Raw genomic sequence first — 23,466 nt, forward strand, 5'->3', positions numbered from 1 at the left:
AGAATCTTTGATGATGGGAGGTGAGGAGGGGCTTGGTAAATGCAACCAGGCTGGAAGGCACATTTGCTCGATCTCCCGTTGGCTTCTGGACTCGGGGACTAGTGTTTTGCAAAAGGCTACACAGAAAAATTATGGGTTGGTACTGACTCTGAGTTTCCACAGGGGGAGTCCTACAGCTGCATTTCCAGATACAGTTGACGCTCTCAAATATCTCTCACGCTATAGAGAGTACGTGGGTGGGCAATGCACTTCTCCAGGATTCATGAGAAAGAGCAGCAGAGGTGGGCTGTGAGGTTGGTAGCAGGAAATGGTTGAACCCGGCACATAGAGGGACCCTGGCGTGACTGCGTTTATCAGCCTGAAATGAGCCAGACACTTAAATACCTAAGCAGGAAATACACAAGCCCCTCCTTTCTGAGGCTAACTGGAAGAATGTGCGCTCATTCTTTCAAAAAATTTTACCCACTGATTTACCAGATAATCACAAAGTGATCAGTGTAGCCAGTCGCTGTTGTACTGATTCTCGAGCAGGAGTAAAGGTGGTGATCCCCACTACACAGATGAGCAGAGTGAGGCTAGTCTACACCACTCAGCAGAGGCATATCAGCGGGGCTGGCCTTGGATGCAGACACCCTCCTCTCCTCTCAGTCAGTGTGAGAGCTGAGCCAAGACCCCCAGCTGCCCGCATAACAGCACATCTGAACTTCCCAATTGCTTCCAATGTTCCCCAGAGGGAGTACTTTTTTCTCATATAAAGAAAATTATCTGGAGATTTCTAAGTCCATGAGGAGCTTGAAAAGGGTGAATGTAAAGTAGGAAATAGAAATATTTGTGTGCCATTTTTGCATCATCCTGTTAACGCTAATGACTTTTAGAGTGGATTTTTTTTCCAAACCATTACTGTTATAATTAACAGCCTATGTGATTTAAATGCAAAATGCAATGAAGATGGCTGGATTATTTTCCTTCTTAAATTTTATGTTAGATTTTTAACGTTCCGTAAGTATGGTCTTGAAAAACACAGGATAACCCTGAGAAAAATTGTTCAAACCTGGTTCAATTTGCAATCTTCCTCCTGGTAAATATTACTTTCTTTCATCCGAATGTTACACTCGGTGATAAAACTATCAGATAAAAGCCCTCTCTGCCTTTCATTTCATTGTTCCCTAAATAGAGCAACCTACTGACATCCCTGCCTTAAAAATCAGGCTCCGACCGAACCCCCGCGTCTTTATGCAGCATTTCTTCCTTCGCAGACGGAACAGCCAAGGGATGTGAAGGAGAAAACCACACATACAAACATGCGGGTTCTGAAAAATGAATCCCCCTAAGAGGCTGTCTCCCAGGGAACTGCAAATCTTAGCCCCCGGCCGAGGAAGCGAGGGCTCGGTATTTCTTAGAGAGAGATTTCCCCCTTGACACCCCGGTGTGCGATGGATTAACTAGTTAGAAACTGGTGAAAGGCGGGGTCCCTGCGCCTGAGAGCGCGGGAGCCGGGTGCCCTGTCCGTGCGGCCTGCGGGAGCAGGGCTGGGCGGACTCCTCAGTCCGCTGCCCCCTAGGGCTTCTCGCAGGGAGGCCGGCTCGGCCCTCTCCCCTCCCTCCCCGGCTGGCCCCTTCCCTTTCCAGCGCCCAGGGCAGCTCCGCCGTCCAAACCGGAGCTGAGTTTGCTGACAGGGGCGCACGGGCTGGCAGCGCTGATGTCAGAGCCGGCGGACGGCCGTGATTGGATCTAATTAGACTTCGCAGCAGCAAATAGACAGGCTCCCTGCGTGATCGGCTTCAAAGTGGCTGGTGCCCAACAACTAGCAGAGGTGCCAAAGTAGAGCCTGCGCGCGGAGCCCAGATTCGGGGCGGCTGGGGCGGCGGGCGCTCCGCGGTCCCGGCCTGCGAGCTTGGTGCGGGCTCAGACCGCCGGCTCTGCCCGGCTGGACGCAGATGACAGAGAGCCGCCAAAGGAGACGGTGACAGAGAGCCTCCAGAGGAGACGCCAGGAGTGCGAGCGTGCAGCCCCGAAAAGTGAGCCGGCCCCCGATCCGCAGGAGCGTCCCCGGCGGCCGCGGCCGGAGCCGGAAAGCTGAGAGTGTTGGAGAGGACTCCTGCCCGGGTCCACTCGCCGGCCGCTGCCATGGCATCGGTCCTGGGGACCAGCAGAGCGTCCGGAGGGCTGAGCGGTCAACTCAAATGCAAGTCCAAGCGGAGGAGGAGGCGGCGGGCCAAGCGGAAAGGTAAGGACCTGCTTCCGCGCCGCCTCTCGCGCACTCTCCGCGACGCGCGTCGCCTCTGTCTGCGCGCCCTGCCCGCTTCTAGCGGCCTCCCTCGGGATGCTGGGGCGACGTGGCCGGGGCCCGCCGAGCGCCCCGCTCCAGAGTTCAGGTCCCTCCGTGAACGCCCAGGCTTCCGCAAGCCCGAGGGGGTGGCCAACCAAGCGGGGTCCCCGCGGAAGGCGGTGCCCTCCGCGGCCTCCGGCACGGCTGCTGACCGTCGCGCACAGACGCCGGTGCCGAAGGAAACGCTCGCCTAAGCCCTAAGCGCCCCTAAGAACGAGGGACGGACCTCGCGCCAGCTTCTCCATCCCAATTGTCTTGGAGGCGGGAGTGGGCAAAACCCTAGCAACCGCCTCCCCACGCTGGGTGACAATTTCTATTCCGAGCGGTGCCGGCTGTTTTGTAAACACGGGGACCTGCAGCGAGAACAGGGTTCGTCCGAGGGAAATAAGCAGAAATTAATGCATGAAAAGAGAAACTAGCATCGCAGCTCGTTAGAGATGAGGAAAGCTGCAAACCAGGAGAGGAGAGGAAGTGCCTGGTGTCAGGTTTGAGCCTGGCTCCCCAGGTGCTGGGAGACGAACGAGCCCCAGAAGTTAGTCGTCGGGTGGGCAGCTCAGGGTCCCCTGGGGGCAGGGCGCAGCCGCCGCTGCTCCGCCAGGAGGACGGACTGCCGGTGTCTGTCCCTGGAAGGTGGCCGGAGCCCTCGGTGTGGCCCCCTCTTTCCCAGAGATGAACTTATGTCAGCCGCCCCTTATGTCATGAGCCTGCAGGAGAAAGTTCAGTTATTATCTGAAATGTGTTGGGTTTTTTTTAAGTGACCAAAGAGCCCTAAAGAACACGGGGAAAGACACAACCATCGTGAGTCAGGTTTCCCGGTTTCTCTGCTGGAGGATGCGGAGTTAGTTGTGGTTGAACATGTACCTCCTTCCCCAAGAATCTTCATCCTTGCCGAGGCCTAAGACAAGTTTCTGCCCCATCTCCTCCTAACTGCTTCCAAACGGTCCCGAGCCCTTCCTGACTTCTTCCTGTAGTAGAAATTAACCTGCCGGTTTGAAGGAATAAATGCCAAGAGCACACAGCCATTCATTATGATTACATGTCAGGGTGGCAGGGAGCTAGGTGACAGCTTCTAGGAGGGCTTCAGAGCCTTGGTGTGGGGGTGATTCTGTAATTCTGGTTTAACTCTTGAGCTGCTGCAAAAAATGCTGGCTACTCACTTTGTTCCCTGAAAATTTCACTCTGAAACAGATCTGGTCAATGTCTTCCAAAAACAATGCTAACAGAAAGTGACAATGATATTGAAAGAAAAAAACACAGAATTTAATAATGGGTATAAATTTTTAAAGTAATGAAAAAGAAACATTGCCTTTTATGCTTCAAAATGTGTTCCAGTATTTTTATTTAGTGTATTTAAATATTAAAATGGAAACGTATGGAACAATATTTTACAACAAAGCAAAACCTATAGAAAGAAAATAGAAGCTGATGAACACTCATGTCTTTCTCCAAATTCATTTTTTGTGCCTTTAATTTACAGGCAGTCATGTTAGCTTAGAAGGGATTCATTTTCAGAAAAGAAAGCAAGAGATCTGAAGGAGGACTTCATTGGCTATAAACTATAACAATTCAAAATAAAATTTTATGTGAAATATTTATACACCTTATTTTTAATATACCAAGTCTCTTAATTTTTATAGCCAAAAATGAAGTAGGAAAAGGTATTCAGGATGTGTGTACTAATTCCGATTACTCGCGAATTTATCTGTGAGGTGAAGTTTCCTATGTCATCTGCCAACAGCTTATCATGGTGGATGAGTCAAATCAAACGTCTAAGTGTTCACTTCTTAAGGAAAAGTTAGCAGTGTAGGTGTATGTGGTCAATGAAAAGAAAACAACAATTATAGAGCTCTTTATTTGCATTTTCCTGGGAATAGATCAGTCTGTATATAATTCCTAATTATTACAGATGCTTTTTCCCCCTCTTCTATCAGGACAGTGGTGAATTTAAATTATGTTCTGATATTCATGAGTTTTAACAGCAGAAATAGAATAGAATAGTCTCAACTTTTAAGCTTATCTAATAAAAAAAAACTCTGTATCTGTCACAATTTAAAGCCCATGGGTGTATGGGTGGCTGTTAAGGAATTTTGATAAGGCTCTATTGAATACTAAGTAAAGCCAGTGATTGTGAGCACACAGAAAGAGTTCTTTTCCTATGTAAATGAATAAATAAAAGTAAATGTACATTTTTTGCCAGTGATAATCGTATTTCCACCTATTCTCACAAACAAGAATCATTTTGTTTGCATCATAATTTTTAGTTTCCTGGAGCTGTTAACCAAAATGCTACCGGTTTCTATAAAAATTCTCTAAACGTGGCTTTCCTGAGATTTCTTTATTATGCTTTTTATTGTCAGCATAATCTATAGGATCTGAAATAAAAGCTCTGTTGCTATAGTATAAGTGTGGAATTGACACGATACTCCCATTTATTATTACATAGGATGCAGAGCCTTGGAAATGATTTTTTTTCCTGTAGGAGATATTTTTTAGTCATGATACCACACAGAAAACAGTCTATATCATAAAAAGTAAAAAAAAAAGAAAAAAAACTTAGTCGCAAAATATGACTTTGGGTATTAACTAGGAATGACCTGCATTTGTCTCTCAGGTAAACTTTTAAAAAGACACTAAGCAAATCTCCCCACCCCCAATCCTCCTGTTATTTCATTAGGACTCAGTGCCATCCATTTTTGCATTTTTCTTTGTGTGTTATTTTTTAGTTGGGACTTTATCTTATAAATTGTTTATGGATCTTTTACATTTTCTGTACAAACAAGAAATGTCAAATTTTGACTTTTTATGCAAAAAAGAAAGGCAGTTTTTTTTGAAAAGCTGAGCAAAGGACAGTGTTCCCATCTCACTTGCACACTATGGTTCAGGACGGCCACCTGCTCAGCAACATGTGCACCCACACCATGGTTAAGGACGGTTCCTTCCCCTGTCGCACATGAGCCCCATCAGCTTCTGCTTGTGTCTTGTGCAGAGACTTCCAGGAAATCCTGGCTGCACGTGTAGTTTAGGAGACTTGCCTGCTGCCTCCCACATGGAGCACCTTCTTAGCCAGTTCCTCTCGGAGAATCCTGGAGGCCGTGCTGGGCCTTCCAGTCCCGGGTGAGACTATGTGCAGGTCTGCACGCAGCCTGTCCATACTGGTCTTAGAGTCACACCTGCACGTGGTACAAAAGAACTGAAGGTGTGGATATTGTAAAAGGTTGTAAAAGGTGCATATTTTAACCCTGAGTAGTAAAGGCAAAGGTGGAAGGTTTCTTAAATTAGTATCAGCTCAAGCAGGAAGCACAAAAGGCGGTACCATCAGAACAGGATAGCGTATAAAATAAGTCACTTACATGTATCAGCTCCCTGAACCATGGAAACCTCCAGGGAAATACGCCTGAGGAACTGAATAGGTGTATTTTTTAATTGTTAAAATAGTGTACATATTCTCTTTTGATCTCTTGGTGAGCTTTCTTTGGTGAGAGTAGTTTCCCAAAAAGAAACTGTGTATTGTCATGAAATGCATTTTGTAAATAAAATATTTTTAGCATTTGACCCATGAATACATACAGTGTATAAAACAATTGAAGTCTCTGCAAATTTAAAAAAAAAAAAAGATTGCTCTTTAAATACAAATATATTAGGAAATGGATTGAGAACCAATATAAATTCAGTTGGTTCCAGGAGGTAAATAGGAAGACGGGGTTTTAAGGGAAGTGCATTAGTCACTAACACAGAGAAGGGGAACTTTGGGGAACTATTTGAAATGCTGTAGAAACAATCCTTGGCAGGTAGATCCAGCTGAATGCAGCATCAACACACCACCTGTCTTTTCTGAGGCGTTTGACAGCAAGCTAAGTTAATGCTTGAATTTCACGTATTATTCCAAGAAAATCCCTTACACAGAGTTCTAGAAAATTGGGGGGTAGCTCTGCAGAAGTAAGTAAGCTGATGAATCAGGAGGAGGCAGGAACAGCCAGTCATGAACTTGGGGAAATATGGGGGAAAGTTGGCCAAAGGGGCAGGATAAGGAGAGCATGTGGATGGCAGACTCAGGCTTGTTGTGAAATGGCATTCCATGAAAAGCTGATGAAATAGAAACATGGGCCACAGATGAAGGTGGTAGAGGCCGGTGGGCTCATCCTACCTGGTGGGACTGCCTGCCTCCTGCATTGCAGCCAAGCATCCCTGCACGCACTAGCCTCGCTGGCCGGCAGCTCCAGATCAAGGGCTGGATTTAGTGATGAAATTAAACTGACGGAACTGTTCGCCCTCTAATTGTGTAAGGGCTTTTTCTTCCTTTCTCTTTTTAAAATGTGTATTAGTACCTCTGGTTTCTAGTGACCCGTGTAATAGCAGTAATTTGAGATTGCTTCAAGGGCATTAGATATGATGAGTGAACTTGAATTTAGAATAAAAATATGAGGCTCATGTATCCATCGCTAAACAGTGGTGATTGGGTTGTTGGAGAAGTGCTGCCCCAGAGGGGCGTCACATAAGGATATGCAGAATAAGGAAACTGCAGCTTTCTTTTCTTGAGGCGTGGAGAGACAACTTCTGCCCTGAAAGCATTCAATGTTCAATTTAAAAACCGTAGATGTTTGTGGTTGTGTGTGTGTGCGTGTGTACCTATACATAGAGTGAAGACAGCTGAAACACCTGAGCATTTTTTATGTCTGCCTGCTTCTTTTTCTAAAATGCTAGAAAACAAAAGTCACTGTTTTTGTAATGTGGACAGTTTTGAACAACTCATAAAACCAAAAATAATACCGCGGATCTTCATCATTTAAAAATATTATCTCTGAATGCCACATCGGTAAATGGAGCTCTTAATTACTAGCAAACAAGATTTCTAAAAGGATAAATTTTCATATAATAGGTGAGATTTTAAAGGTACTTATTTTAGCCATTTCTAAACTGGAAAAAAAAAAGGAAAGAAAGGTGAATGCCCAAGTGAAATATGGAAAGCACAAGGTCCTTCGCAAAATATTCAAACTACTGAGTGTTGGCCTTTCCCCGAGCGTATACATCACAAGGAAAAACCACACAGCCACACGCTGCCTGAGCGCGGCCAAGACCCGCTCATGCTGTCGAGTCGCTGTGAACAGTGAAGCCAAATTAACCCCTGTCTGTTCAGTTAAATGGTTCTCCTGCACTGAAATGCAGAAAAGCATGCTGTGGCATACAGGATTATGCAAAGAGAATTGTTTATTCCTCACTAATAATGCATTATAATTCCCTTAAGAACATATCACTGTCAAAGAAAAGAACATTACTTTCAAAAAGAGGGGAAACATCTTGCTTAATTCGTGATCCACTCATGAATTTGGTCTCTGCCTGTGGGATCAGGAGACAGAAAGACGAGGGCAAGCTGAGAGATTTAAAACCTAGCCTCTTATACTCGCATATGTTTGTACCTCAGTTCCAAACACCTCTCTTGGGTGATTAAAATTTTACTTCCTTGTTTATTTTATTTAGAAAGAGTCGGGGACAGGGGCTGTTGCCTGGTTTCCTGACCTTGTTTCAACAGTCACAGCAAAGGCGGCTCTGAGCACCGTGACTGTCCATCCACACACTTGTGAGTGAATTCATTTTCACAGGAATCCCATCCAAGAAACAGCAACTCAGAAGTGGAAATGTTTGCTTTTTAAGCTATCGATAATTTTCCCCAAAATAAACTTGGCTGCTTGCAAAGACAGCCAATTTTTTTTCTGAAGAATGATAAATGATAAATATTTGAAAATATAGAGTTATTCTGAGTGGCTAAGTTCTCTCCAAACACCATGGATATTTAGTCATCTTTTATTATAGTTACAGGTATTAAGTATGAAATAATTTAAGTATGAAAATAATTTCATTTTATTATTTCATGGATGGAGAATGACTGCAACCAGTATCTGGTTTCTGGTAAGAAAGCGGCTAGTCAGTGTCCCTTTTGTGTAATAAAATAGACACACACAAGTTCACTATCATCTGTTTAAATTATGAAAATTATCAAGTTAATGTTAAAAAATTTTTAAATCTCAAAAAAATTAGCGTGGAATATAAATTTTATATTCATACTAAAGAGTGCATTTTATGCTTGATTAAGAAATAGTGTCCAATAAATGGGACATTTGTAATGATAAAGAGTAGCATTAAAGACGGAAGAGACCTACAAACGTTCAGGTGACTTTAGGATTTTAGGATCATTTTCTTTGAATCCCTAAGAGATGCAATTTTAAAAGCTTTTTTAAAGCGAAGTTCACTTAAAATCATGGGCCTGGAGGAGACTCACTGCCTCGGTGCAGAGAAGGCAGACAGAACAGCCCCAGCCTGAAGAGGCCCAGCGAGGGGCTCAGGCTGGGATGTTCCAGCTCGCGTCCACGCCTGCTGCCGTCCACAGCTCCCCTGACTGGGGAGGAAAGCTGGGGCGTAGGCGGAAAGTGGGCAAGGACAGCTAGCCCCTCCACTGCGATGACCTGCTCCCTTCAGCTACAATCTGGTCCCATCTTTTCCACCAAGCAGTTTATACCAGTGCCCACTGAGGTCTCCCACAAAGAGGTCGAGGCTTCTTTCTGCGGCCGTGTCACCTTTCGGATGATAAACAAACAGCAAACATTGCTCAGAATGCATTAGCAAATCCTCCTTTCTGGAATCTCTGCTCTACAGACGTGACTCTGCCACCAAAATGCTAGCTCAGGGCTTCCAGGGGGTCGCACACAATAGAAAGTGTTCCTTTAAATGCCTCAGCCAGGATGTGCTTTGCAGACTTTCACAGGTTTAATTAATCTTTACTGCTCCATTTATTTGAGATGCAATCTCTAATTCTTGTTTCCTTCCGCTGATAGAAGACCTGCCTCATCACTGTGCAATGTCTTACGTGATTTCTCAAATATGGCATGAAAGTAGGACAGAGGGGACCCAGTTTTCTGAAACTGGAGCCCAAGTCAAATCCTCTCTGTGTTAAAATCAAATAGAAAGTGGGGCGGCTCCGTTTCTCAGAAGCAGGACTTGGGAATCGTGATAAAGTAGCTCGCAGCATGCTCCTAGAACACCAATAATTGATTTAAAAATGACTTTATCAGCCTAACTCCATCGGAAGTACACAGATGGCCTCTCTTTTAAAATTAATGCAATATTTCCTAAAAGTTTAATTGCTCTTGGAAAAGTCCAGTATAATGAACATGACAGACACGTCAGCAAAGCAGACCCTGGCCTCCTCCCCGCAAGCCGGGCTGTGTCCGCTCGTCCCTGTCCAGAGCAGATGCTCCTTCTGCGTTTGGCTGGCGGCTGCGGAGCCCGTGTCCTCACAGGAAACACCGTCCCCGTCAGACCGTGGAAGGTGCACAAGCTCAGGTACTGCCTGTCGTGTACAACTTTAAAAGATTTTTGTTTTAATCTGGGTGTTGCGCAAAACAATATTAAGCATCACACCTTCTCCTATCCCTTAGCCGAGTAAAAACGTGGAAGACCCGCTTTAACCACAGATGCAAAGATGCCCTGTTTGTGTTTCCACTCTAAATATTCATACTGCGGATGAAACTTTGTGAAGGACCTTCTGAATTCTAACAGAATTCTAACAGAAAGTGACTTTTTCATTCAAAACATACAGTTGAAGGAGAATATTTTTTTAATTCAGATGAGTCTGTGCTGCTAATTTCCTTTCTGAGGAAGAAGTGAATTTGAAATCAAAATCATTGATATATCCTGAGGATAAATAGTAGCTTTTTAAATCTCTGTCACAGTAGGACAGGGAATGCAGTATCCTTGAAGGATACTGAACACAGAGCAAATGCTGTCCCCCTGACGGTGGCTTTGGGGGCAGCACGTGTGTCCCTGCGCCAGCCCCTCCCAGAACTGGAGACAGGGATCTGCTCGGGGCTGGTGGAAACTGGGGGGATCTTCTCTCCCCAAGCAGTTAGGATAAGAAGGTTTCTCATTTCAGATCTGAAAAATGTGCAGTTCATATTTTATTGTTACCACCTTTTAGGGGAGTTAAATTTATTTGGGGCTTTTATATGTAGATAATGAATAGAGTTCAAGTTATTAAAAATTATACTTTCTGTAGGCTACTAATAAATGCAAACAATATATACAGATGACAGATTTAAGATATATGTAAATATTTATTGAAATAATGAATATCGAAATATTAAAAGATTGTCCATCAGCTGTCTGGAATAGCAGAAGTCTAACACATACTCATTTTTAGATGAACATTTTAAAAATCAAGTGGAGAAAAAAGTCTTGAGAGCATGGACTCCTTAAAAGACAGTGAAAAAATAAACGGTTTATGATCGTGATGTTTAGCATTGAGGAAAACATCTTTTTATTTTATAATTTCATCAAGAAGTAAAATATATCTTTTTGTTATTGCATCTAATAAAAATTCATCTATCCTCTTATGTCATAAAATACGAGAAACAGAAACCATGGCGGCACGTGGGGCTGTTGACAGGAGGAGAGGGGAGGGAGAAACAGAGAGTAACTTCCAGGTCTCTTTCTTCCTGTGCTCTGGTCGGAGCTCACCTTTCTGCGCTTTATTTTCTGTATCTTCCACAACAGAGCAGGCCCTTGATTGAAAGTGCGGGAGTCCCAGCTCCTCTCTCTTTGCAGTTTGCCTTAGACATTGTGTGTGTACTCAGACAAGCTAGATTCGACCTGTGTGAGTGCCTTTATTCACTTGCAGTTGTGACACCTCGGGCACCTGCTCTCGACTGGGCAAAGACCTAAAACTACAAAGGTACAGGAAAAAAATGGTGACAGAGTCCTCCTTTTCTCTGAGTTTATACTGAATTTGGGGAATAGATACAGAAATGTACAATCATAGGAAATGAAAACAGACTCTGTGACCCAACACAGTTTTAGGTCCTATGGGAATTTTAATGCTCATTTTTATCATATATTTTACAAAATTGAATTTCTTTTATCATTTCAGGTGAAACTACATATATAAAAATTAAATGACTAAAATGCAAACTTCTGTAGGTCTGAGCATTGTTATCCCCTCTGCAGTGTCAAAACATATTAGCTGATCAGTTAAGATCCACTGAGAACGTTGATTTCATTTTGGAAATAAAGTTGCTTGAAGCAATAATCAGAATATAGTAAGAGGGAAGCTTTTCTAAAGAGACTGGGTGCAGATGGCATGAGCTGCTACAGTTTACAAACCACAAGAGGAACTGAGTGAGGGGTTACTGGCGATTTCGTAAGTCACCTGGTGTGATGACCCCTCGGGAAGGACATGGCTTCTCCCCTTCTTGTTTCATTAATTGTCTGCAGGTTTGATTGGTGGGTGTTGGTCTGTGTGCAAGATGGTCCTTGGAGGACGGGAGCCAGGTACACTCGGCGTGTTCCCAGAAATTAGCACACCGGCTCTCTCACTGTACACCATCAACCAATGGCTGTTGCCGAATTCACTTATAAAGAGCACCTACTGACTTATTTTCGAGTCATTGGTGTGGAACGTTGAGTGTGCTCATTCAGCAGACATTCATGGGACGTCTTTATGTGTCTGCACTGCGCTAAACGTCAGGGATTAAGCAGTCCAGAAGTTCTGGGAAATGTTCTGAGTCAGAAAGCACATCTCAACATGGCCGTGTGGTCCATGCTGAAGAGATAGTCCACTCCCTCAGGAAGCCGGGCAGCACCGTGCTGCCCTTTGCCAAGCCAGCCACCCAACCCTCCCCACCGGTTGGCATGCTCGAGGGTGTTTGTGTAGATGGGATGAGGGGCCACCCTCGGAGCCAGAGAATGCCCAAGGTGCCTCTTAGCAACACAGGTGCCCACACACCCTTGACCCTGAGGACTTCTCGGCCTCTCCACCCTGTGCCTTCAGCCTGGGCTCTGGAGTATCCGCCCCCCACACCGCCTCAGGGGCGCACATCTGTCCTTGAGTCCATCCTACTGCAGCCAGCCCCCAACGCCTCCTCCAAGGCAGGCCCAGGCACTGCCCCAGGCTCAGCTTCCACCCTGCTCCTCGTTGCCCAGAGGTTCCACTCTGTCCTCGTGGCTGAGGGCAGAACTTGTGTGCATCTGTGCAGACCAGAAGTCTAGCACATGCGTAAAGCCGGCGTCTCACCTGCGGGATGGCTGGCATCTCTCTGCCCGGAGGAGATACAAAGTAGGACACAGGGCTCATCCCAGTGGTCATGGGAGGCCATCCCACCACTGTGTCCACTCAGGGCTGTGGACACAGGATACCCTGTGGGAAAGGCAAATCACTGGACTCGTCCCTTGTATCTGTGTAGATGGCACATTTCCTGGTCTTTCTTCTCTCTTACCTGAGACGGTCTTGGGGCAATCTGTCTCTCCATCCATCCATCCATCTTTGTCTCCATCTCACACTCATAAATTAAGTGGATGACCAGGGTGCAGCGCCAGGAGATAAAACTCTTCAGAGCACGACTTGCCTGGTCTGGCTGCAGTGATGCTGGCTGCTCCAGTGGGTCTTGGTATTTCTCTATAATGATGCTTAGGGAAGTCTCCAAACTTGAACAGCAGGAAGACAATGAAAAATGCACATTGTTAAAAATTGAAACCATATACTAGACTGAATGCTACATCCCGTTTGGAAGTATTCATAATAAAATAAATAGTTACCTGGTGTGCAGCACTCTGTACGTGACACCACTGGGCCCCTGGTCCGGGAGTAGGGGGATGTTGAGTTTACCCACATCCCAGGGAAAGCATAGAACTAAATGTTCATAAGGTTGGATGTGTCTATTTTACAGAATGTCAGCCTCACTCAAAAGGTTAGCAAAACACAAGGGAGGGCAAACCGTGAAAGATTCATCTAGTTGAGACCCTGGTATTCAGTTTTCAACAAGATTGTCTTGGTTCATCACATGTAAACCAGCCATGCTGAGGCCATTCAACCCACTGCCCATGTGGCCCTTAGACAGTAAGAACTAAAATTCGTCACTAATATTTATTGAGCACCTACACTGTTCGATTCCAGAAATTCCTCTCTGCTACTCCATTTCCTTATAAAATGGAACAATATTTGAACTGTAGATTGTAAGATATATATATTTCCTGTATATTTCACATACAGATATATGTGCATATATATATATATCTGTATATGTATATATATATATACATATACATACACACATTCACTCAGAGATTAGCAAAACATTATCATATTTAGGTGACCTATACATGAACTTTTAGGACAAAATTTAGAATAGAGAGGGTTTTGGGTACTTATTAGACTAAGTTAACTGTACCAAAAAATCTAGATAGACAGTATATTAGTTGGCTAGGGCTGTATAACAAACACCACAGCAGAAATTTATTCTCTCTCAGTCCTAGAAGCTGGAGATGGGAGTCAGACGTCAGCAGGGCTGGCCGCCCCCAAGGCCACACCCTGCGTCCCCATGTGATCTCCCTCTGTGTGTGTCTGTGGTAGGGACACAACTCTGCCAGAAACAGACAGAAGTTATATTCTGTTTACCTTTAGAGACATTTCCCAAACCTAAACATACCGTGGGTTCATCAACGTCCTCTTCTAAGAAACATCTTCTCCACCTCAATAAGGGCCAGAAAATTCATGTTACATCTTTGTCACCGTGATCCCTCTAGTATATAAACCATAAAGTCTGTATTGGATGAGAAGTACTCGTAGAATCCAGCTGACCCTTAGGCTTGATGAGATAATGCCTGGAATACTTTTTTTTGATTATTTTGTCATGAGTGTTCCCAGCTGATCTGATGATGTAACCTATGTGGATTTTATTTCACTCAGCCTCTTGTGTCCTTTCCCGCCCGGCAAAGACCTCCATTTCTAGCTAAAGGTGGTGTGAACCAGGATATTCTGAGGTGGGTTCCCTTCCCCCCTGCCCTACCATGGAGGCTCTTTCTCCGCAGAATCAGTCCTATGCCTTCCTTCCTGAGAGGTTAAGTAAAGGTCCTCTTTGTTTCTGGATGAGGGAAGGGAGACCCCGAGGCAAGTGTCTCCTTCCAAGAGGTGGACAATGAGGAACCAGACCTGGACCCAGAACCTTTGGTATTCAGCCAGGTGCTCTTGGCGATGACCCACTGCCCTGCTGTGGAGGCAAACATGCAGATCCCTGGGAGGCAGGGGCTCATTGTCTCTAGGGGGTTCCTGAGCAAACATCTGGAGAATGTCCGCAGTGCCTGTGAGTGCTGCCACATGGAGCAAGATGGAAGTCTCGGGGCAGGGGGAGGGGGAGCTCTGTGCTTCTGGTTTTCGCAGAGGTGCTGAGCATAAAGCCAGCTCATAACATCGTAATGTGTGTGAGTGTGTGACTATGCATGTGTATTTGTGGGGATGTATTTGCATGTAGGTAAACACATATATTTATGCATACACATGCTTATATACAACTGTACTTAAGTAGCCTTTGCTTACGTAGCCTCCAATTATCTGACTGGATGGTTGAAGAAATCTTTAGAGATCGTTCAACCAGCTCAGACATTCAACATCTTCATTGTTCAGATTATCTAAATAATACACACTCACTCCTAAGTAAATATTAATTGTTGTACAAGGTAAAAAATATTCAACAACTATAATTAATTAATATTAGAGGTGAAGAAATTTTAAATTCTATTTTTAAAAATCAAGTACAACAATAGAAAGCCTGAGTGCGGTACATACACAACCCCTGCTTGTACAACACCTGCAGGTACAGTGTCTATAGACACACTCCTGTATACACAACTGTATATACACAACCTCTGCACACACAACACATGCAAAAAGGTACATCTAGTGAGCACAGAGTTTATTGTCATATTCAAATTGATCTCTTGCAGTGAAAATGAAGCCTATCCCACACTCAGTGAAACCCTGGAACTAAATCTGAATGTTCTAAAACCTTCTCATCATACATAAATACCCTTCTTGGGCATCTGGGTTTAAAAGGAGAGCATCCTGACCTACCTTGTGTGTGTCTGTGTTGGTATACAGGATATTTTTCATAAACTTCCATGTATAAAGAATATATTTAATGTTCCAATTTCCTAAATTAAACTAGCTCAGAGTCTGTCTGGTGTACAAGTCAAAATCAGCTTGAAGCCACAAGTAAACATATAGGTTCTGTTTCAAATTCACTGAGTAAATGGATGAAAAGTGGCTTACAAATTAGATTTGGGTAGAGAATAGTCCAGAGAAGGTGATGGCACCCAATCCAGTACTCTTGCCTGGAAAATCCCATGGACAGAGGAGCCTGGTAGGCTGCAGTCCACGGGGTTGCGAAGAGTCAGATACGACTGAGCGACTTCCCTTTCACTTTTCACTTTCATGCATTGGAGAAGGAAATGGCAACCCACTCCAGTGTTCTTGCCTGGAGAATCCCAGGGACGGGGGAGCCTGGTGGGCGGCCGTCTATGGGGTCGCACAGAGTCAGACACGACTGAAGTGACTTAGCAGCAGCAGCAGAGAATAGTCAAACAGGACATCTGAACTCAGAATATGACAACTGATCCTGGAAGTGTCAACTCTGAAACAAAGCCGTTAAATGACAGAGACCCTTGTAAGTAAATAGCCTGTTCCCCAGCGTAACAAAGAACATTAGCATTAAGGGGATATAAGCAACTCCATGGGCACAAATGGACTGAAATTGCTCTTCCCATCTGTTCAACATCTTACTTATAAAATCATTCCACGTAAACATACACAGGTAGATTTCTGGACTTGTAAAATCCCTTTGTGAACAAACGTAAATGTTCTTGGTGACATTGTATTCATGTGTATGACAGGAGAATGACCTGGATCCCTTACCTTCAGCAGCGAGAATGGGAGGCTGCCTCACACCACTGACCTTGAGCAGAGAGTGGCCTGAGCCAGTCTCTTCAGACTGTGGAGCTGGCAGCAGCTCCAGCCCCCAGGCTGGGTCAGGGAAGAGCTGAGGGTAGACGAAAGTACACCCTGCATCTGACGGAAGGGCCCCTGAGCCCAGAGCAGGCCTGACGCAGAGGTCACACCTGGGCTCAGGTTGCACATGGCAGGCCATCCATGCGGCCTGCCTGAACTTCCCTGCTGGTGTGCTACCCTGAGTAAAATTCTCCAGTTGCAAAAATGTCTCCAAACTCCCAGCTATCTTTCAGTAGTAGCTGTCCCTAATCTCAGTGTCTCAGTGTGTGTGGGGGGGGGGGGTGGGAGGTGGGGGGTGTATGGTGTGTGGGGAGGTGTGTTTGTGGGTGTGTGTATGTGTGTGTGGGTAGAGAGGGTATTGCTGTGTTAGCTGCTCTCAAAACATGCTTCCAGTGGCTGTCCAGCACTCAGTTTGTTAAGGAGGGAACTTGTGTGTCCAGGTGTGCCCAGGTGGTATCTGTGTACACCTGAGTGTGGGCCTATTGGATACAGTGCTGGTCAGGACCCTGGAAGTCTCGTGGGGACTCTGTGCTGTTCAACTCATAACTTCTGTGAAACTATCAGCCAGTGTCCACTCACCTTCTGTCACCACCACGTGACCTGTGACCTCTCCAGGTATGTCCCCTCCCAGGTGCTCCGGCCCACCTGCCTCCTTCCAGCTACACATTTTCCCCCAAAGACCGCTGTCAAAATCTGATGTCATCTGGTTGACGGTGTACACAAACATGAATGAAAAAACAAAAGTACAAATGGAGAAATGTGCTGTCACAACGAGGGGGCCTGCCTGTTAGCAGATAAACCGTTCTGCGCAGTGCACATAGAGATGGCGGTTTTCATCAGCAGCAGCGAGACTGAGTGAGGTCCCTCCAGAAGGGGTGACAGGGAACCTTCACAGCCCCGGCTCTGCAGCGGGAAGAACATAGCCTGCCTCCATCGGGGCTTTCCGTGCCTGCTTCTTCACGCAAAACATGCCCAGAAAACAGAAGGAAAGGAGAGAATCGCGTAATACACCTGGAGATTTCCTCACTCTGTGTGTAACAGAGTCCGTCAAACTTATGTAATCTTTGCTTGTTTAAGAGCTGTGTGAATTCTTTCCAAAAATGTGAATTTTTATAAGATGGCAAATGGTTCTATTTCTGCTTGGAAAACAGCCATTTTGCATAAAGGCATGGTTTTGAGCACCTTTTGTGTGTCAGGAGCTGTGCACAGAGTCAGGCACATGTAAGAAAGCAGTCACTGTCACTCTGGCCTCCGCCATAGAGGAACCAGGCGTGAGTTGGAAACATGCGCTTTAAATACTGCTGATAACTCTGCTGTTCTGTGCGTTTCTTAATGGATCTTAGGCATGCGTAATTTGGAATTTTTTAAACTTTGTAACAGGTGTATTTTGAGCAACAGAAATCTTGAGCAGTTGAGACTCCTGGGAGCTAAAGGTCAGTCTGACATGAATCAGTTCAGCTCAGTCACTCAGTCGTGTCCGACTCTTTGCTCCGCCATGGACTGCAGCACGCCAGGCCTCCCTGTCCATCACCAACTCCCAGAGTTTACTCAAATTCATGTCCATCAAATCGGTGATGCCATCCAACTATCTCGTCCTCTGTCATCCCATTCTCCTCCCGCCTTCAGTCTTTCCCAGGATCAGGGTCTTTTCAAATGATTCAGTTTTTCGCATCAGATGGCCAAAGTATTGGAGTTTCAGCTTCAGCATCAGTCCTTTTAATGAATATTCAGGACTGATTTCCTTTAGGATTGACTGGTTTGACCTCCTTGCAGTCCAAGGGACTCTCAAGAGTCTTCTCCAACACCACTGTTCAAAGGCATCAAGTCTTCGGTGCTCAGCTGTCTGCATCTCTCTTTATCTGACATGAATGGGGGCCACCAAAGAAGGTCTCTGAGCCACGCATTGTTCCTGTGGACCCTGCACGTGTAAACCTGCAGAAAGCACAAAGGAAGAACTTTCTCAGTTATCTTCAGGGCAATGAGATCACATTCCCCAATTTCAGGAGCCCGAGTAGTTGACAGTCACAGCCCCTGATGACTGGAACCTGTCATATAAGACAGGAGAGAGTGACTGAGAAGATAAGTGACTTCAGATGATGCAAATGGTAAACCAGCCCTAAACATCTTCAGATTTCCTCTCGTTGGCCCCTTTCTCTTCTGCTCAGTGTGGGAGGGCACCCTATGAGTCCACCCGGGGACAACATGCCCTCATCCGAGAGCCGAGCCACACAAACCTGTGCAGACAGGTGCTCCCACCTCTCCGGGCACGTCTCCAGGAGCCGGCTGTGTCTCCTTCCTGCTGTGGGACCTCAGTCTGTCCCAGCATGTCACACTGACAGTGACAACACTACTCCCACAGGAATCATAGGAGGCAGGGTGGTTATAGGCAGCCACAACTGCAAGACGGGAGCCTCCAGTATCGGTGCAGTGCCCAGGGCTGGGCTGAGGTGCCCAGGGCTGGACTGAGATGCCCATGGCCTGTTTCAGGGACCCTGGGAGCCCCAGACCAGCCAGGCCTCAGGTGACCGTGGGCTCGAGGCTCCTAAGGTTTGAGCGGATTGATATCCAGCACGACCAACGCTGCACAGGACGCCTGGGCACAGTGGGCCCTGATGCAGTTGTCACCACCCCCTCATCCCGGGCATCTCGGGAGCACGTTGGGAACCCTGCTCCACGTGGTTGGAACAGGTTGAGAAACGGTGTCAGGAGCAAAGCTGAGGCCTTGAAGTGCTCGTTGTGACAGAAGAGATGAGGCTGGAGGGAGGAGTGGGTGTGACCGCTGGAATAGATGGCGGGGACTGAAGAGCAGGAAGCAGTCAGTAGGCTCAGGTCCTCCCTGGGTCTGGGCCCAGAAGTGAGGCAGACGACCTCATCACCCCGAAGTTCACAGGCGAGGCAGGTCTCCCTGCTTCCTCAGGGCTGGAGCAAGTCAGGGGGTGAACAGTCTTCTGCACCACTGAAGGTGACATTTTCCAAATATCATCCCTTTCCTATTGACCCGGCCTCTCCTCTGTGTGCCAGTCACAGTGTCCAGGTGGTCAAACCAAACACATTCATCATTAGTATTTATTCTAAATAGTAACTTTTGAGGAGAAAGGGTAATAATTATCTAAGACCCACAAGGCCTCCAGTGCCTAATTCGGTGCCTCCCAACACTGTGGTGGGCACAGGTGCTCAGAACTTATTATGAAGGTTCCAAGATGATGAGAAGAAATACAGATGTATTAGGAATTAAATGTATACGCTTCTGGCCTGAGTACAAAGGACAATAAATATTGTTGTCACAGGACAAATTAATAACCAGCATAAATCATGGATGACGAGGACGCAGGCTGCCCTAGAACCCCTGCCGTCTTCTTTCCCCTTCTGATGGACTATAAACCTCCAGAGCAGCGTGTGGAGGCCCAGGACGTACTGTCCTCCCAGAGACACCTGGGAGGGGAGGCCTCTCAGGAGGGTGGCACATACACAGAATGACCGGGGAAGGAGAAGGCAGCTACTTCTCAAATTAGCATAATTAGTAATTATCCCTTAATAGCCCCACTCGGCTTCGGAGACTTGGCACTTGAAATTCTGCTTAAAGTTCAGTGAGAAAAAAAACAAATTTCATGCTGAAATGTCTCAATAACACAGCTGAGCTGCCAAGGTAATCATCTGCTTGCGGTAAAGGGAAGGAGACAAGCAGGTACACACCTGAGCCCTCCCCTGTCGGAGGGAGGTGTGCAATCACACCTATTTGGACAGAAAACAACAAAGAGAGTGCCACATCCTAAAATGTGCCCCTGTCTCTCTTCCTGTCTTTGAAGACACTTTCAGAATTTTCCCTCCCTGGGGAGCCCATGTCACCAGCCAGGTACGAACAGCCATTCCATCTAATGAAACATAATATCGCTTCCCAAAGATCAAAGTCTGTCCAAAATAGAGATGGTATGGAAAAGATAAAATAAAATACAAAGAAAGAAAAAGCAAACAGATGCATCAATGTCATAGCCAGCAGCTAACAAATCTCACACACCTTTCTATTTGCATATTGGAACTCAAGTCCAAATAAGAGCTAATAACCCTGAGATTTAGGATCCATGGCAAGGAAACAGATGGATTCTTTCTAATTTTATGAAGATATGTTTGGCAGAACACAGAGGAGACATAGTTAGAATTTTTTTCAGCTTAATTTTTTTCAGTTGTCTTTCTTTAGCCTGGGCAAGGAACACTTTGCAACTTGTCAAAGCAGTCTTCTGATATTAATTCATTGAAGCCATTTGTGGAAAGTCTACACCATCACCTTATGTGGTTTGATCAATGAACCACTTGGTGGAGATTCAGATAGGAAGGTAAGCAGGTCTCCAGTTGGCAGCTGTGGTCGACACTGGTTCAGCACAGGAGCAGGAACTGCTCCGTTAAGAGATCAGTGGTGTCAGGAGGCTGAGGGTGGAGACGGTCAGCAGAGTCTGGGACTGCTTGTTCTCATGGTTAACATGCTCCCCTTGGTGCAGCCTCTCCGCTGACCTCAGTTCTCTCCTCCACCCACTGCCACACCCTCCTCGCTGTTATTTTCATGGGGCACCCCTGACCCATTCCCAGATTAGCCCACTGTTCTGGCCATCCTTCCATCTGGCTCACAGGTTCATGAATTGTTTGTACTGGTGACTCTCAAAAGTAAGATGGAAGGAAGGAAGACTGATGTTTGATCCTCACTTCCCGCATGGAGCATTTCACAGACACCTTCTGGCTGAATCCTCTCAGTGACTCAGAAAGGTAGACATTCTTACCTCTGTTTTTCAGGAAAGGAAAATCAGGTCCTAAAATGATACAGAATATGGCGGGAAAAAAAAAAAAAAAAGGCCTTAACCTGCACCTAAAGTTTTCCCAGGACTCAAACCATCTCTCAAAGCTCATGCCTTCCTCCTGAAACACCAAGCAACATTTTAGCAGCTCCATTTCTTGAGGAAATTCCGTATTGTCTTTCATAGTGGCTGTTCCATTTCACATTCCCACCCACAGTGCATCAGGACTCCCTTTTCTGCACACCTTCAGCAACACTTGCTGTTTCTTGGGGTTTGGCTTTTTTTTAATGGCCATTCTCATATGTGTGAGGTAACATCTCAGTTTTCATTTGTTGTTAACAAGTGATGTTGAGCACCTTTTCATATACTCGTTGGCCATTTATATGCCTGTTCAAGAAATGTTGGTTCAAGTTATTTGCCTATTTGTAATCAGTTGTTTCTTTTTTGCTATTGAGTCGTAAGTGTTCTTTCCAAGAGTTTTGGAAATTAACCCCTCCTCAGATACGTGGTTCATAAATATTTTCTCCCATCCTGTAGGCTCTGTTTTCAGTTTGGTTGCTGGTTTCTTTTGCTGTACAGAAGCTTCTTAGTTTGATGTAGTCCCACTTGTTTGCTTTTACTTTTGTAACCTGTGGTTTTGATGTAAATAAAGATTCAAGTTCATTTTTGCTCTTGGGGATTTCTAGTGTTCCCATCGTCATTTGTTGCAGATGGTACTTTACCTGTTGTAGTTTCTTAATGCCCTTGTCAAAGACTAGTTGACTGTATATGCGTGAGGTTTCTTTTTGTGGACTCTGTTCTGTCTTGTTGGTCTGTATATCTGTCTTTATGCCATATTGTTTTAATTACTGTTTGTGATAAATTTTGAAATCTGGAAATCTAATGTCTCCAGCTTTGTTCACTTTTCTCAGAATTGATGTGGTTCTTTGGGGTCTGTTATGGTTTCGCATGAATTTTAGGATTGTGCTGTTGATACTTTAATGGAGATAGCATTGACTCTGTAGATTGTTTTGTGTTTGGACATTTTTAACAATGGTAGATCTTTCAATCCATGAACATGGGATGTCTTTCCATTTGTTTTTTATTTCCTTCATCAGTGTTTTATTGTTTTCAGTGTACAAGTCTTTCACTACCTTGGTTAAGTTTATTTCTGAATATTTTATTATTTTGATGTTATAGTGAATGGGATTGTTTTCTTAATTTCCTTTCCTGCTGGTTCTGTGTTTGTCTACAGAAATACAACTGATTTTTTTATGTTGATTTTGTATCCTACAACTTTACTTAACTTGTTATGTCCAATAATATTTTTGTGGCATGTTTGAGGTTTTATAAATATGGGATTATATCAATATCATCTGCTAATATATATCACTTCCTTTCTTCCTCTCCAGTTTAGATTCCTTTTCATTCTTCTTCTTGCCCAGTTTACCTGGCTAGGACTTCCAGTACTGTGTTGAGTAGAAGTGGTGACAGTAGGTATCCTTGTCTTGTTCCTGATATTAGAGGAAAAGCTTTCAATTTTTCATCATTCAGTATGCTAGTAATCCTACCTCTGGAAATTTACCCAAAAGAAATAAAATCAGGATCTGGAAGAGATATCTTACTTTCATGTCCATTGCAGCTCTGCTCACGGTGACCCAGATGTGGACATGACCAGTATCTTGAAATGAGTTAGAATATTTATTCAGTCTTTAAAAAGGGAAATCTGCCATTTTTAATACCATGGAGAAACCTAGAGGACATTATGTTAAGTGAGGCAGGCCATCACTGAAGCAAAAACTGTTGTGTGATTCCATATAGCTGAGTATCTAGAAAAGCCGGATTCTTAGAAATGGAAATATGATTATGGTGGCAGGGGCCCGGAAAATTGGAAACGGGGAACTTTAACAGAAATAAGGTTTGATATGCAGGATGGGTGAGTTCTAGACAGCTGCCGTGCAGTGTGCCTGATGATAGCAGTGCGGTGTTGCTAGGAGGGTAGAGCGCATGCTGTGCTCTTAGAATGGACATGCACACATACACACACACACACACACACACACACACACACACACGCACACACACAACAGAAGGGCACAAGGGCACTTGGGGAGATTTGGACATCTCTCAGCTGATTGTGATGATGCTACTGCACACATACATGCACACACACGTGTGCGCACACACACACAAGGGAAGGGCACAAGGGCACCTGGGGAGATATGGATGTCTCTCAGCCAATTGTGGTGATGCCACCAAAGCATCAGCGCACATCCACACTCATCAAATCCACACAGCTGGCCAGGGTCAAGCACACTGACCTGTGAAACTGTGCAGGAATCCAGGACTCCTGGAGAAGGCAGCTTTAAGAAAGGAACTCAGTGACAAAGCTATCTTTGGAAACACTTTGTTTTGATGCAAATAATTTGTATGTCCATTTCATAAACTAAGAAAAGCCCTGGGGCTGGGTGTTTGCAGAGAAGAGCATGTCAAAAGATGTCAACACGTCTTCATGCTGCCATCTCCAGAGGAGACACGGTATTTGTCTT

The 23,466-nt window shown here is 45.2% G+C and overlaps 1 protein-coding gene across 1 annotated transcript in view; it reads left to right on the plus strand.

Moving 5' to 3' along the window:
* Positions 1–1,783: 1,783 nt before the first annotated feature.
* Positions 1,784–23,466, plus strand: part of ADARB2 (adenosine deaminase RNA specific B2 (inactive)) — a 241,315-nt gene continuing 219,632 nt past the window's right edge. The window contains exon 1 of the mRNA XM_027976809.3: positions 1,784–2,227. Within this exon, the coding sequence (XP_027832610.2) occupies positions 2,128–2,227 (100 nt within the window). The 5' untranslated portion in view covers positions 1,784–2,127. The remainder of the gene's footprint in view (positions 2,228–23,466) is intronic.

Source organism: Ovis aries, chromosome 13 (assembly GCF_016772045.2).
Source record: "Ovis aries strain OAR_USU_Benz2616 breed Rambouillet chromosome 13, ARS-UI_Ramb_v3.0, whole genome shotgun sequence".
In the NCBI taxonomy this organism is placed as follows: domain Eukaryota; kingdom Metazoa; phylum Chordata; class Mammalia; order Artiodactyla; family Bovidae; genus Ovis; species Ovis aries.